The 16,205-nt window shown below is 45.4% G+C and overlaps 1 protein-coding gene across 3 annotated transcripts in view; it reads right to left on the bottom strand.

The window, feature by feature from the left end:
* Nucleotides 1-16,205, bottom strand: part of LOC126176021 (activated Cdc42 kinase Ack) — a 497,712-nt gene that overhangs the window by 342,788 nt on the left and 138,719 nt on the right. For all 3 annotated transcript variants that reach the window (XM_049923148.1, XM_049923146.1, XM_049923147.1), the window contains exon 6: nucleotides 8,999-9,250. In XM_049923148.1, coding sequence (XP_049779105.1) covers nucleotides 8,999-9,250 — 252 coding nt within the window. The remainder of the gene's footprint in view (nucleotides 1-8,998; nucleotides 9,251-16,205) is intronic.

Raw genomic sequence — 16,205 nt, 5'->3', positions numbered from 1 at the left:
ACTGAAAGTACACAAGTAAAATTAAAACATCTGCTATTAACATAGCACATTATATAATCAGAAGTTAATGTGTAGGATGTTGGAAGTTGTGATCTGCAAAACACAGAGCCACAATCATAAAGTTTGTATGTGCACAGCTTGCCCGAACTCTTACGGGAATCGTCACCTTCGTGTGTGCGAGTAATGAGTGCATTACATATGTAGCTTGTGGACAGTTGGGAATGTGGGTCTCACAGGAAACATGCAAGGGATAAGTCCCTGCAGTCGCGCAATTCATCTGTGTCCTCGGTGGCTCAGATGGATAGAGCATCTGCCATGTAAGCAGGAGATCCCGGGTTCGAGTCCCAGTCGGGGCACACATTTTCAGCTGTCCCCATCAAGGTATATCAACAACACCTGTCAGCAGCTGAAGGTTTCAGTTAATTATTATTTATATATGAAAAGGTCTGAACAGTCATAGTGATTAAGAAACTTCCGAAGACAAGCCTGATAATATACGAGGATTTCGCTGCTGAAAGATAAAAGTTTTGAATAATGTGATACCCCAATATTGGGTTACATAGCATGTGAACAAGAGATCACACGATAATGGTGTGGATAAAGGCTGGAAAAAAGCAGTGCAAATGAACTCTAAAAGTTTGTGCTTTAGGAGCTACGAACTTGTCTACACATACAGCCACTATTTCTACCATCATGTTTGTATTGTTTCTGTAGAACATAGTAGACCATCACTTTCAACTCACTTTGACGAACTCTGCCATATATTTCAGAATATTGACATCTATGTCTTTCTTCTAACAAACTTGGAAACCTGGCTCAAGCCAAGTGTGCTCTCCAGTTCCCTAAATATAGACTCCACTGTCCTACAACATCACAGAAGTAACAGATGACGAATTGGAGTACTGGTATACAAACACTGACTTGTTTAAGACCATGCTACTCACATCCAATACTAGTGATGACAAACAAGACAAATGAATGTTCATGAATATCAAATCCCTTTAAAAAAAATTTGCCTAGTGTGCATACTCTATAGACCTCCAAAAGTAGACAGGATAACATCTTTCATAACTGACCTTTCAAAATTCAATTCGACTTAGGATCATGCAAATAATGCTAGGAACTCTAACATAAATATTCTGCCCCTTTGCTGTGAAATTCAAGTGTGTAGTTTCTTCTTCAAATGCATCCGTATTTCAGCTTGCACCTACCCATAATACAGCCTGTATTCAGGCCCCCACACATATATTTGCCACAAAATCTATTTGCAGTGCCAGGTTTGTGAGGGCTAGAGACTGGCAGAATCTGAAAATGTGAAGGTCACAGTGAAAGGAAGAGTGGGATACAGAGAAAGGAATTTTTATGGTTATGCTGTTTGGGGAGATTCCATGGTTTATGCAGCATTTTGGAAGTAGAATGTGGGACTGGCATTAAGCCAAGAAAAGAGATACTTTTCTGAAATGGTGCAGAAAGATGGAGCAGGGATCCACTGCAGCAGGACTGGAGTAAAGGAAATGAGAATGATGCATAAATGGGCAAAATAGGTGTTGATGATTGTGAGAGGAGCTGGATCAGCAAAAAGACGCAAAGAGATATGTAAGAAATATATAAAGACGCACAGAAACATGCGTAGATATGAAAAAGTACACACAGATATGGAAAAATATACACAGATATGGAAAAATATGGAAAAATGCATGAAACTGTATGAAACCGTGAAAAATATGCATAAATATGTTACAAGTGTACAAAAACTTGGAAGGAAAGGAAAGGATGAGGTATGGGAGTGAGTGCATATCGCAGTAAGGGAAGAGGAGGGGCAGGGGTGTTAGGTTGGGGATTACACACTTGTGTGACATGAGCGAGTGTGGAAAACAAGACTCTAAACTATGCCTGGATGAGGGATGAAGTGGGATCAACAGGAATAAATTAATTATAACTATCAGAGGAAATAATCGGGGCCACCAGTTCCTGTATCAACAATCCACGCAGTCACGTAGCCTGTGTTGTACGTCGACTATCATTGACACATTGTAGTTTGGAAATCGATGTTGTTTGGAATGTGTTGAATAAACACAGGAAGGAAGGAATAGAACAGTCACTGAGAAGAGTAAAGCTATAGAGAAGAGTAACAAAGGAAGACATCACAGAATGGAAGAAAGCTGTATGGAAAAAATCAAACAATGGAAACTTACTGTAAACGAGACACGTCAAGCTGCAGGCAGGCACAATTAAAAAGACACTACATGAAGCTTTTGGCCACAGCTCTGCAGTGAATACACTGCAGCCATCGGGCGAGGAATGTTGTTCAATATGGCTTCTGTGGACAAAGGCAAATCCGACATTACTATCTGCCATCGAGCCGTCGGTGTAAACCACTTCAGAACCCCGGAACACTTCAAGAATTGAGAAGGAAGTGACACTGGAGAGCCGCAGGGTTAACAGAGACATAGGGCCACGATAAGGTCTAGGCAAAGCTTCGGCCTACAGCTACACCATGGAGGTGTACATGAATGGACCTCAAGGAGAGGTGGTGATGAGTAGGACTCCAGTTCAGACAGAAGCATGGCACACGAACTGCAATCCTTAGCCCTGACCAGGGCTGCCTATGCGGGAGGTGAACTGCCATGGTTGGGAAAAGAAGATGGTAGTTAGGATGTTCAGGAGAGCTATGAATGTGTGCAACGTAACTGGTGAGCAGTTGTGCATGTCTGATCTTCAACAGAGGTACTCCAGCCTCCACCAATACGCTTGTCACCGGAGTCATCCTAAAAGCTCCTGTCGCTAGGCAAACTCCGCAATGGTGCGATGGGTCAAGCAAACACAATGGTGAGGGTGCCACAAAACCATAAATCACATTCCAACAGTCAAGGCTGATTGAACAAGGGCTCTGTGAAGCTGCAGCAGCCTGGAGCGATCTACACCCCAGTTGGTGTTTCTCAGGCAGCGGAGAGCATTGAGGTGCAGCCAATACTTCCACTTAAGCTGACAAAGATGGGGAAGCCAGGTCAAAGGAGCGTCAAAAACCAGACCTAAGAATCGACAGTAAAGTGCTGGTTCCAGATTAGTGGTACGATGCCAACAGAAATGCATGACACACGTCTTCACAACGGAAAACTGGAAGCCATAGGCTAGAGCCCATGACTGCGCCTTGTGGATGGCTCCCTGTAGGTGACACTCAACAACACCAGTACTGGAACAGCAGTACAAAATGCAGAAGTTGTCTGCATACAGAGAAGGTGAGACGGGGAGCCCGACACTTGCAGCTAGACCGGAAATGACTGCTAAAAATAGACAAACACACAATACAGAGCCCTGTGGAACTCCATTCTTCTGGATATGGATGGAACTATGGAAGGCACCAACTTGCACACAAAAAGTACAGAGCAACAGGAAGTTTTGCATAAAAGTTGAGAGTGGGCCCCGAAGACCCCACTCATACAATGTAGCAAGGATATGATGTCGCCAGGTCATGTCGTATGCTTTATGTAATTAAAAAAAGACGGCAACCATGTGTTGGCGTCTAGAAAAGGCTGTTCGGATGGTAGACTCAATGGACACAACATTATCGGTGGTAGAGCAGCCCTGACGGAAGCCGCCCTGATGTTGAGCCAGTAGGCCACATGACTACAGGACCCAAACCAACCGCCGACACACCACACATTCTAGCAGCTTACGAAGAACATTGGTGAGGCATAGCTCTCCACATCAAGTGGGTTTTTACCAGGTTTGAGCACCGGAATGACGGTGCTCTCCCACCATTGAGATGGAAAGACGCCATCGCACCAGTTCCAGTTGAAGATGATGAGGATATGTCGGTTGTACTCGGATGAAAGAAGTTTAATTATCTGGCTGTGGATCCGATCAGGCACAGGAGCTGTGTCTGAGCCAATGTGCAAGGGCACTGAGGAGCTCCAACTCTGTAAATGTGGCGTTTTAGGATTCACTGTGGCCTGTAGTGAATGACAGGACTTTCCCTTCCAGCCACCGTTTGAGAGTGTGAATGGGTTGGGGTAATTCTCAGACGCAGAGGATCGAGCAAAGTGCTTAGCAATCGCATTTGCTTCGGTAGATAACACGCCATTTATGGTAACACCGGGAACACCTCTTGGGGTCTGGTACCCGACAGAGATTTGACCTGTGTCCAGGGTTGGGAAGGTGATGTATGGCACCCAATGGTCGAGACTTTTCTTTCCCAACACTCCAGCTTCCATTGTTGGATAAGTTGGCGAATCCAGGCATGGAGCCGTTTAAAGGCAATGAGGTGCTCCAGGGAAATGTGTTGCTTTGCCACTGTAGAGCTTGCCAATGCTCCTTAATTGCTTCAGTGACTTCCGGCGACCACCAAGGGACTGCCTTAAGCCGGCAACACCCTTAAGAGTGAGGGATTGCGTTTCCTGCCGCAGAAACAATTGTTGTTGTCACCTGCTCAACCATTACACCGATGTTACCATGTAGGGGAAATTGAACGGTGAGAGCAGATGTGAAAGTTTCCCAGTATACCTTGCTTAAAGCCCTTCTGGGCTGGCGTCCATGGGCGTGACACCGGGGGAGTGACAGGAAGATGGGGAAGGGGTAACTACCACGCAGGTCGTCATGTGCTTTCCAGTGTATAGATGGGAGAAGTATTGGGTTGCAAATTGATAAATCAATGGCTGAGTAACTACCTCGAGCCACACTGAAATGTGTGGCGGCCCCAGCATTTAAGAGGCAGAGGTCAAACTGAGACAGTACAGTTACAACATCTCTGCCTCGGCCAGTAAGAACTGTGCCACCCCATAAGAGGTTATGGGCGTTAAAATCTCCCAAAAGTAGAAAAGGTTTAGGGAGTTGATCAATCAGTGTAGCTAATACATTCAGGGGTACTGCACCATCTGGAGGAAGATATACATTGCAGACAGTTATTTCCTGCACTGTCCTCATTCTGACAGCCACAGCTTCAAGAGGGGTTTCAAGGGGCACGGTGTCACTACAGACTGAGTTTAGGACAAACGAAAACTCCATCTGACACTCGATTATAGTCGCTACGGTTCCTGTAATACCCTTTATAGCTGCGGAGGGCAGGGGTCCGCATTGCCAGGAACCACGTTTCCTGGAGGGCAATGCAGATAGTAGATGTGAAGCTTAACAGTTGCCGTAGCTCAGCCAGGCAGTGAAAAAAACTGCCGCAATTCCACTGGAGGATGACATCATCACAAGACTGGAAAGGCACGGAACATTCATTGAGGCAGTTTACACCTCAGGGTCACCTGCTGCCACTGACTTATTGCCTGAGCAGTCTATATGCACTGTTTGAGGGTCTGGTGAGGTCTAGGTGCTCAGCAGACGCCAGAATCTGCATCTGAGGATGTCAGATGCAGAGCTTGTAGGTAGCAGTGGTGTGGGTGCCACCACAATTTCCTTGGTCTTAGGGGGTCTTCTTTTTACATTTATCTCGCTGGTCCTTGGGTTTACCTGATGAGAGGACCTCTGCTTTTGAGCTCTTTAGTCACTGGCGAGTTTCATCTTTCCCACTGGCAGAAACCAGAAGAAGGGAGTGACCCAAGGGACCCCTTCCTAGCGAGAGGATCCGAAGAGGACTTAAGCTTCTCCAGCGTAGAAGTGGGGACAGATGTCCCCAATGGATGGGGGGGAGGGGGGGGTGTTGCTCCCGAAGGAGGTGGTGCATGAGCAACAGGGAGGGAAATGCACCGCCACCACCGCCGCCACCACCACAATCGAGGGGGCAGGTGTAGTCTTCCGGCTTGGGGTTGGCAGAGCTGATGGTGCCAGAACTGTTGTAGCGGCAGTGTAAGATGATGTCATGTGTACAGGATGCAGGCATTCAAATTTTCTCTTAGCCTCAGTGTAGTTCAGTCGGTCCAGGGTCTTGTACTCCATGATTTCCCTTTCTTTCTGGAGAATCTTGCAGTCTGGTGAGCAAGGCGAATGGTGCTCTCCGCAGCTGACACAGACAGATGGGAGGTGGGGCACATGGAGTACTGGGATGTGATGGGCGTCCACAATCTCGACATGTGACACTGGAAGTACAGCGGGAAGACATATGGCCAAACGTGCAGGACTTAAAGCACCACATCGGGGGAGGGATATAGGGCTTTACATCACACCGGTAGACCATCACCTTGACCTCCTTGGGTAATGTGCAACCCTTGAAGGCTTGAAGCCCAAGATGTAGGCACTGGTGACAACCTGATTATGCCTCTGAGCCCAATGGACACACCAGACCCTTACACCTCACCGCTCTAAATTGGCGCACAGCTCATCGTCAGACTGCAAAAGAAGGTCTCTGTGAAATGTGATACCCTGGACCATATATAAGCTCCTATGGGGCATGATGGTTACAGAAACATCCCCCAACTTGTCATAAGGAAGTAACATCCGTGACTGGGCAGAGGATGCTGTTTTGATCAAGACTGAGCCAGATCTCATTTTTGACAATCCCTCCACCTTCCCAAACTTGTCCTCTAAATGATCAACAAAAAACTGAGGCTTCATCGCCATGAAAGATTCCCCATCAGCTCTCTAACATACAAGATCCGCTGACATCCTTAGCCTGGTGTTCTTCTCATGGCGTGGCCAGGGAGGGGAATGATTTGGGGTCGTACTTCTGTGCGTTGAATTGAGCTCGTGAACGCTTAGAGACTGCTGGTGTTGTTAATGGCGCAGTCATCAGCAGAGTGATCCCTGTGTGGTCAGGGGGCTACAACCAACAGGTTACATGGTGGTCCCACCACAACGGACTGGCTACCGTGCTAGATATCAAGCGCAAAGAAGTCCATGGTTGCTTGGATGGTTTAAAGATGGGAGAAGGGACCAAACTACGAGGTCATCGATCCCTTGTTCCTAATAAAACAATGCCACAAATGTGAGAATAAAACGGACCAAACATATAACACAAAACGGAAAGAAAGGAAAAACCACAAGAACAAAAGGAAGGCAAAGAACACTAAAAGGAACAAAAAAGGACAAGAAAACAACAGAGATGCTAGAAACAGAAGAGAGTAAAACATGAAAGCAGATTACAGTGGCTGGGGAACCACGAGAATAAAAAGGGAAAGCCAGCCACTCTGCAACACATTGAAACCTCCAGCCTAAAAGCACTAGGGTGAAGGACACTGAGGGACAAAGGACATGCGCTAAAACCTATGTAGAAGTATAAAACCCACTCTCACAGATAAAACGTAGAACTAAATCTGCTGTGGAGGCATTGTCACCCAACACCATGGGCAGTGTGCTGGGAAAGTTAAAAGTCTGCTGCAGAGCGGCTAAAAGTGGGCAGTCCAGCAAGAGGTGGACGACTGTCGTTTGGGAGCACAGTGATACTGAGGTGGGTCCTCACGACGGAGTTGGTAACCATGCGTTAGCCACGTATGGCCAATTCTGAGCCGGTAGAGAAAAACTGATTCCCTGGGAGAGGCCTGCATGGAAGACTTCCACACATTCATAGTCTCCTTAATGACACGCAGTTTGTTGTGCGTGCTGTTATGCCATTCCGTCTCGCAAAGCCCGAAAACCCTGCGGTGTAAGGAAGAACGCTGGTTAGCTTCTGAGATGCCAATCTTCAGAAGCGGTTTCCATGTCGCCTGTTTGGCCAGCCTGTCGGCAAGTTCACTGCCGGGGATTTCAATGTGTCCTGGGGTCCACACAAATAACACAGAACAGTGGGACTGTTCCAGGGCATAGATGGACTCCTGAATGCACGCTACCAGTGGGTGGCGAGGGTAGCACTGGTCGATAGCTTGTAGGCTGCTCAATGAGTCAATACACAGGAGAAATAACTCGCCAGGGCATGAGCAGATGAACTCAAGAGCACGAGATATGGCTGCCAGCTCTGCAGTGAAAACATGGCAGCCAACTGGCAAGGAGTGCTGCTCAATATGTCCTCCATGAACATATGCGATGCCTTTGTGACCATCAGCCATTGAGCCGCCGGTGTAAACCACTTCAGAGCCCCACAACACGTCAAGAATCGAGAGGAAATGACAGCGGAGAGCAGCAGGATTAATGGAGTCAATAGGGGCATGCAAAAGGCCCAGACAAAGCTGTGGCCGAGGTGTACACCATGGAGGCGTACATGACTGGACCACAAGTAGAAGTGGTAAAGGGAAGGACTCCATTTGGGAGAGAAGGGACCACATGCGAACCGCAATCGTTAGCCCCTATCTGGGGAAAAGTTTGAAGAACAGAGGTCAAACCCTACAGGGGACCATCACATAAAGGCCAAAACACGTGAAACTCCTTTTAATCGCCTCTTACAACAGGCAGGAATACCTCAGGCCTATTCTTAACCCTGCACACGCAGGAGGACTGGGGACCCGTGCTCGCCGCAGGAGATGCATGCCCCTGAGTGTTTTGAAACTATTTGCTTAAGTGATACTTTTAATATGTTCTGTGCAATATTTTTCACTGATAAAGGTTGCTAATTCTGCATAGAGACAACTGTAAAAAAGTAATTTTATGGAGGGAGGCGGAGGGGAGGAGGGGTGAAAAGAGAGCTTTGGCATTTTTGTTAAAATCTTTGGCAGTTTTGGCAAAAGCACACAATCACCTCCATACAGCTCTGGTCACAAAGTCCAATTTCAGTGACAATAGCTACACTGCTCGTCCCATCAATCACTCTAGTGAACTACCATTACACAGTCCAATTTTAGCCACAGTAACTACACAGAGTCTCCCAGCAATCATTGTAGTAAACTCCCATCACACTGTTCAATTTCAGCCACAATAACTGCACAGCTTGTACCATATCACTGTAGCGAACACCCAGGCACTGTCCAATTTCTGGCACAATAACTATGCAGCTAATCACAGTAACAGCTCAGAGCAAAGTGAGGTTGTATCAGACACTCTGCATAAAGAGGAATTAAATATTTTCAGCCCTCATATGTTTACCGAAAGACTAAACAAAAAATCAGTTCATAATATAAAATCTTAAATGTGCTAACTCATTAAATTTTAAAGAAAAATACAGATGATGAAACTGGCTGCTGAACTATACCTGAAGCATGGCTGAACTGCCGACTCTTCAAGCTCTCGGGTGCACACCACGGAAATGGAACCTTCTTGTGTTCAGTCATGATGTAGCAATCTTCATGGTGTGGGAGGGCTCGCATCAAGCCAAAGTCTCCGATCTTGACACGATCAACTGAGGCGAGCAGCACATTACGGCATGCCAAGTCTCTGTGGATGAATCGTTTCGATTCCAGGTATGCCATGCCTGTGGCCACTTGAACTGCATACTCCCACAATGCTGAAACAACCAGAGAATGTGGAAAATATGTACTACCTTTGAAAGTACCACTACGTTGATACAAAATAGCACATCTCTTTAGTGCTCTAGATGTTTATAAGTTGCAGAAGGTAATTCAAAATGCCTTTAAACTCATTTTAGTGCGTCTAGAGAGAGAGAATTTGATATTCGACCCTACTGATAGTGATGTGTCCATCATGTCAGATCTTAAGCTTGCTCAGGCCCTGGGCCTTCGATTGTATTCCAGGGTGTATATGAGGACAGTTGAAAACACACTTTCTCTCGGATGAAAATACACTCCTGCAACAATCAAAAGCTGGTGCGCCTTTAAAGGTGAGTGCCATACAGAAAATGGATTTACCCAATGAGTCACAGATATTTCCAACAGATTCTTTGATGCCTGCATCCCCTACCTGTTGTGTGTTTGTGGAGGCCCAGTCTTGAGACTGTAATCGCAAAATGTGAGAATAAAATTTTCACAGTGTCCCTCATGCCTCATAAATGGTCTGAGTTATCGAAACAAGATTTTGGCAAATGATAGCATGGAAATATTTGAGTTTTTTTCTACATGGTAAGCGTGTGGAATTTTCTTATCTACCATGCTGCATGAGTAACTGTAAACTCGTGTAATGGAATGATGTAATTTTTTTAAGTCTACGATAGCTGCTGAAACCAGAATTAGTGTGGCTTTGCAACAAGATAAGTTAAGAAATTACATATTTGTTTTTATACCGAAAATGAGATTTTTTTTTTTAACTTTAGATATGGACTGACCACATTTCCTCATTTAATAAACCACTGTTCCAGGATTCTGTCACAACTGTGAGTGCATTAGGATGTTAGCGAGGTGACATTGTGCAAACTTTGCTTTGTTTTGCCACAGGAAGTAAATGTTAATAAGGAAACAAGAAAAATGTAGCTGTAACTCTAAATTTGCCACTTCTGAGTGAGTGGTTTTTAAGAGGCAGCAAGTTTTAGTTGCTACATAAGTAATGAAGGGGCTGGACCAATGGCCATATAAAAAAAACATACAATTCTACCGTGAAATACCTTGTCTGAAAAACTGAGACATGAGCATTACACAAATAAGAATGTAAAAATTAGGGCATACAGAGAGAGAGAGTTGATAAATTTCTAGACAGTACTCCAACTCTGACCATAGTGCTGTAACAAACGCTAAGCTACAAAATGTGAAGTGAAGTTTCAGAAAAAAATTCTTCATTTGTGTGACCATATTGTCTGTAGCTTCTTTATAATAACTGAAGGTATTTTAAATCCATCTTTCCGACTATGCTACAAGCAACAATTGTGCCAAACAAGCAGATATCTAAAAAAACTCTTAAAAAACTTGCAAGCAGATGGCGTTTCCTTATGTGAGTAAAAATCTTAAGTTTCAACATCAACATCGTTTGTAATGAACTGTTTTCAGTTGAAGAAAGCAAGCCAAATGATGTATGTCTTTCATGAAGACCAATGATGTTATTTTATTTCAATTTCAATACAACAAAACACATTTCGTGACAAAAATACGCATTTCCTTGGAGTCGCAAGACAGGTTTCAAAAACCTACATCTACATCCATACTCTGTAAGCCACCTGAAGGTGCGTGGCGGAGAGTACTTTTGAGTACCTCTATCGATTCTCCCTCCTATTCCAGTCTCATATTTTTTGTGGAAAGAAAGATTGTCGGTATGCCTCTGTGTGGGCTCTAATCTCTCTGATTTTATCCTCACGGTCTCTGCACGAAATGTACTTAGGAGGGAGCAATATACTGCTTGACTCCTTGGTGAAAGTATGTTCTTGAAGCTTCAACAAAAGCCCATACCGAGCTACTGAGCATCTCTCTTGCAGAGTCTTCCACTGGAGTCTATCATCTCCGTAATGCTTTCATGATTACTAAGTGATCCTGTAACGAAGCGCACTGTTCTCTGTTGGATCTTCTCTATCTCTTCTATCAATCCTATCTGGTACGGATCCCACACCAGTGAGCAATATTGAAGCAGTGGGCGAACAAGTGTACTGTAACCTACTTCCTTTGTTTTCGGATTGCATTTCCTTAGGAGTCTTCCAATGAATCTCAGTCTGGCATCTGCTTTACCAACAATTAATTTTATATGGTCATTCCAAATAATTTATGGAAGTAACTGCTTCCATTTGCTGGCCTGCTATATTGTAGCTAAATGATAAAGGATCTTTCTTTCTATGTATTCGCAGCACATTACACTTGTCTACATTGAGATTCAATTGCCATTCCCTACACCATGCGTCAATTCATTGCAGATCCTCCTGCATTTCAGTACAATTTTCCATTGTTACAACCTCTTGATATACTACAGCATCATCCGAGAAAAGCATCAGTGAACTTCCGATGTTATCCACAAGATCATTTATATATATTGTGAATAGCAACGGTCCTACAACACTCCCCTGTGGCACACCTCAAATCACTCTTACGTCAGAAGACTTCTCTCCACTGAGAATGACATGCTTCATTCTGGTATCTAGAAACTCTTCAATCCAATCACACAATTGGTCTGATAGTCCATATGCTCTTACTTTGTTCATTAAACGACTGTGGGGAACTGTATCAAACGCCTTGAGGAAGTCAACAAACACTGCATCTACCTGGGAACCCGTATCTATGGCCCTCTGAGTCTTGTGGACGAAAAGAGCAAGCTGGGATTCACACAATCGTCTTTTTCGAAACCCATGCTAATTCCAACAGAGTAGATTTCTAGTCTCCAAAAAAGTCATTATACTCTAACATAATACACTCCTGGAAATGGAAAAAAGAACACATTGACACCGGTGTGTCAGACCCACCATACTTGCTCCGGACACTGCGAGAGGGCTGTACAAGCAATGATCACACGCACGGCACAGCGGACACACCAGGAACCGCGGTGTTGGCCGTCGTATGGCGCTAGCTGCGCAACATTTGTGCACCGCCGCCGTCAGTGTCAGCCAGTTTGCCGTGGCATACGGAGCTCCATCGCAGTCTTTAACACTGGTAGCATGCCGCGACAGCGTGGACGTGAACCGTATGTGCAGTTGACGGACTTTGAGCGAGGGCGTATAGTGGGCATGCGGGAGGCCGGGTGGACGTACCACCGAATTGCTCAACACGTGGGGTGTGAGGTCTCCACAGTACATCGATGTTGTCGCCAGTGGTCGGCGGAAGGTGCACGTGCCCGTCGACCTGGGACCGGACCGCAGCGACGCACGGATGCACGCCAAGACCGTAGGATCCTACGCAGTGCCGTAGGGGACCGCACCGCCACTTCCCAGCAAATTAGGGACACTGTTGCTCCTGGGGTATCGGCAAGGACCATTCGCAACCGTCTCCATGAAGCTGGGCTACGGTCCCGCACACCGTTAGGCCATCTTCCGCTCACGCCCCAACATCGTGCAGCCCGCCTCCAGTGGTGTCGCGACAGGCGTGAATGGAGGGACGAATGGAGACGTGTCGTCTTCAGTGATGAGAGTCGCTTCTGCCTTGGTGCCAATGATGGTCGTATGCGTGTTTGGCGCCGTGCAGGTGAGCGCCACAATCAGGACTGCATACGACCGAGGCACACAGGGCCAACACCCGGCATCATGGTGTGGGGAGCGATCTCCTACACTGGCCGTACACCACTGGTGATCGTCGAGGGGACACTGAATAGTGCACGGTACATCCAAACCGTCATCGAACCCATCGTTCTACCATTCCTAGACCGGCAAGGGAACTTGCTGTTCCAACAGGACAATGCACGTCCGCATGTATCCCGTGCCACCCAACGTGCTCTAGAAGGTGTAAGTCAACTACCCTGGCCAGCAAGATCTCCGGATCTGTCCCCCATTGAGCATGTTTGGGACTGGATGAAGCGTCGTCTCACGCGGTCTGACGGTCCAGCAAGAACGCTGGTCCAACTGAGGCGCCAGGTGGAAATGGCATGGCAAGCCGTTCCACAGGACTACATCCAGCATCTCTACTATCGTCTCCATGGGAGAATAGCAGCCTGCATTGCTGCGAAAGGTGGATATACACTGTACTAGTGCCGACATTGTGCATGCTTTGTTGCCTGTGTCTATGTGCCTGTGGTTCTGTCAGTGTGATCATGTGATGTATCTGACCCCAGGAATGTGTCAATAAAGTTTCCCCTTTCCTGGGACAATGAATTCACGGTGTTCTTATTTCAATTTCCAGGAGTGTATGTGGTCCAAAATTCTACAACTGATCGACGTTAGACGTATAGGTCTATAGTTCTGCACATCTGTTCGATGTCCCTTCTTGAAAATGGGGATGACCTGTGCCCTTTTCCTATCTTAAGACCTACAGTGCACCGCTGCCAGAAGGGGGCAAGTTCTTTCACATTCTCTGTATAAAATCGAACTGATATCCCATCATGTCCAGCAGCCTTTCCTCTTTTGAGTGATTTTAATTGTTTTTCTATCCCCCTGTCATGTATTTCGGTATCTACCATTTTGTCATCTGTGTGACAATCTAGAGAAGAGACTACAGTGCAGTCTTCCTCTGTGAAACACCTTTGGAAAAAGACAGAGTATTTCAGCCTTTAGTCTGCCATCCTCTGTTTCAGCACAATTTTGGTCACAGAGTGGCTGGACATTTTGTTTTGATCCACCTACTGCTTTGACAAAAGACCAAAATTTCTTAGGATTTTCTGCCAAGTCCGTACATAGAACTTCACTTTCGAATTTGTTGAATGCCTCTCACATAGCCTCCTCACACTACATTTCGCTTCGTGTAATTTTTGTTTGTCTGCAAGGCTTTGGCTATGTTTGTTTGCTGTGAAATACCCTCTGCCTCCATAGTCGTTTTCTAACTTGGTCGTTGTACCACGGTGGCTATTTTCCATCTCTTACGATCTTGCTTGGCACATACAGATGATTGAAGCGATTTCATAAATTCACTGTAGCTCCATTCATTGACATATGGTCACGACACACTACAGATATGTAGAAAGACTCATAAAGCTTTGTTCAGCTGAAGCCGCACTTCAGGTTTCTGCCGCCAGAGCACTTGAGAGCGCATTGAGACAAAATGGCGACAGGAGCCGAGAAAGCGTATGTCGTGCTTGAAATGCACTCACATCAGTCAGTCATAACAGTGCAACGAGACTTCAGGACGAAGTTCAACAAAGATCCACCAACTGCTAACTCCATTCGGCGATGGTATGCGCAGTTTAAAGCTTCTGGATGCCTCTGTAAGGGGAAATCAACGGGTCGACCTGCAGTGAGCGAAGAAACGGTTGAATGCGTGCGGGCAAGTTTCACACGTAGCGGAAGTCAACGAATAAAGCAAGCAGGGAGCTAGGCGTACCACAGCCGACGGTTTGGAAAATCTTACGGAAAAGGCTAAAGCAGAAGCCTTACCGTTTACAATTGCTACAAGCCCTGACACCTGATGACAAAGTCAAACGCTTTGAATTTTCGGCGCAGTTTCAACAGCTCATGGAAGAGGATGCGTTCAGTGCGAAACTTGTTTTCAGTGATGAAGCAACATTTTTTCTTAATGGTGAAGTGAACAGACACAATGTGCGAATCTAGGCGGTAGAGAATCCTCACGCATTCGTGCAGCAAATTCGCATTTCACCAAAAGTTAACGTGTTTTGTGCAATCTCACGGTTTAAAGTTTACGGCCCCTTTTTCTTCTGCAAAAAAAAAACGTTACAGGACACGGGTATCTGGACATGCTGGAAAATTGGCTCATGCCACAACTTCATCTTTCAACAGGATGGTGCTCCACCGCACTTCCATCATGATGTTCAGCATTTCTTAAACAGGAGATTGGAAAACCGATGGATCGGTCTTGGTAGAGATCATGATCAGCAATTCATGTCATGGCCTCCACGCTCTCCCAACTTAACCCCATGCGATTTCTTTCTGTGGGGTTATGTGAAAGATTCAGTGTTTAAACCTCCTCTACCAAGAAACTTGCCAAAACTGCGAGCTCGCATCAACGATGCTTTCGAACTCATTGATGGGGACATGCTGTGCCGAGTGTGGGAGGAACTTGATTATCGGCTTGATGTCTGCCGCATCACTAAAGGGGCACATATCAAACATTTGTGAATGCCTAAAAAAACTTGTTGAGTTTTTGTACGTGTGTGCAAAGCATTGTGAAAATATCTCAAATAATAAAGTTATTGTAGAGCTGTGAAACCGCTTCAATCATTTGTAATAACCCTGTACTTATCTAATGCATATTGTACGATGGTTTTGAACTTTGTCCACTGATCCTCAACACTATCTGCACTTGAGACAAAACTTTCGTGTTGAGACGTCAAGTACACGGAAATCTACGTTTTGTCATTTTTGCTAAACAGATAAATCTTCCTAACTTTTTTAATATTTCTATTTATGGCTGAAATAATCGTTGCAGTAACCACTTTATGATCGCTGATTCCCTGTTCTGCGTTAACTGTTTCAATTATTTCGGGTCTGTTTGTCACCAGAAGGTCTAATATGTTATCGCCTTGAGTTCTCTGTTTAACTGCTCAAGGTAGTTTTCAGATAATGCACTTAAAAAAAATTCACTGGATTCCTTGTCCCTGCCATCCATTATAAACGTTTGAGTTTCCCAGTCTATATCTGGTAAATTAAAATCTCCACCCAGAACTATAACATGGGGGGGGGAAATCTACTCAAAATATTTTCCAAATTTTCCTTCAGGTGCTCTGCCACAACAGCTGCTGAGCCACGGGCCTTTAGAGACATCCAATTACCATGTTTGAGCCTGATTTAACCGTGACCACCCAAATTCACATTTCGGATCTACATCAATTGCAATTTTTATAGCTATAAAAACGCCTCCCCCTTCCCTGTCCAGCCTGTCTCGGCGGTATACATTCCAATCTGAGTTTAAAATTGATTGCTGTTTACATATGGTTTCAGCCAACTTTCTGTCCCTAGTACTATGTGGGCATTGTGACTGTTCTTTAATGAGAGCAGT

The sequence above is a fragment of the Schistocerca cancellata genome, chromosome 3, assembly GCF_023864275.1.
Source record: "Schistocerca cancellata isolate TAMUIC-IGC-003103 chromosome 3, iqSchCanc2.1, whole genome shotgun sequence".
Classification (NCBI taxonomy): Eukaryota; Metazoa; Arthropoda; class Insecta; order Orthoptera; family Acrididae; genus Schistocerca; species Schistocerca cancellata.
The sequence above is the reverse complement of the archived record's forward strand: the minus strand, read 5'-3'. Positions and strand labels throughout refer to the sequence as shown.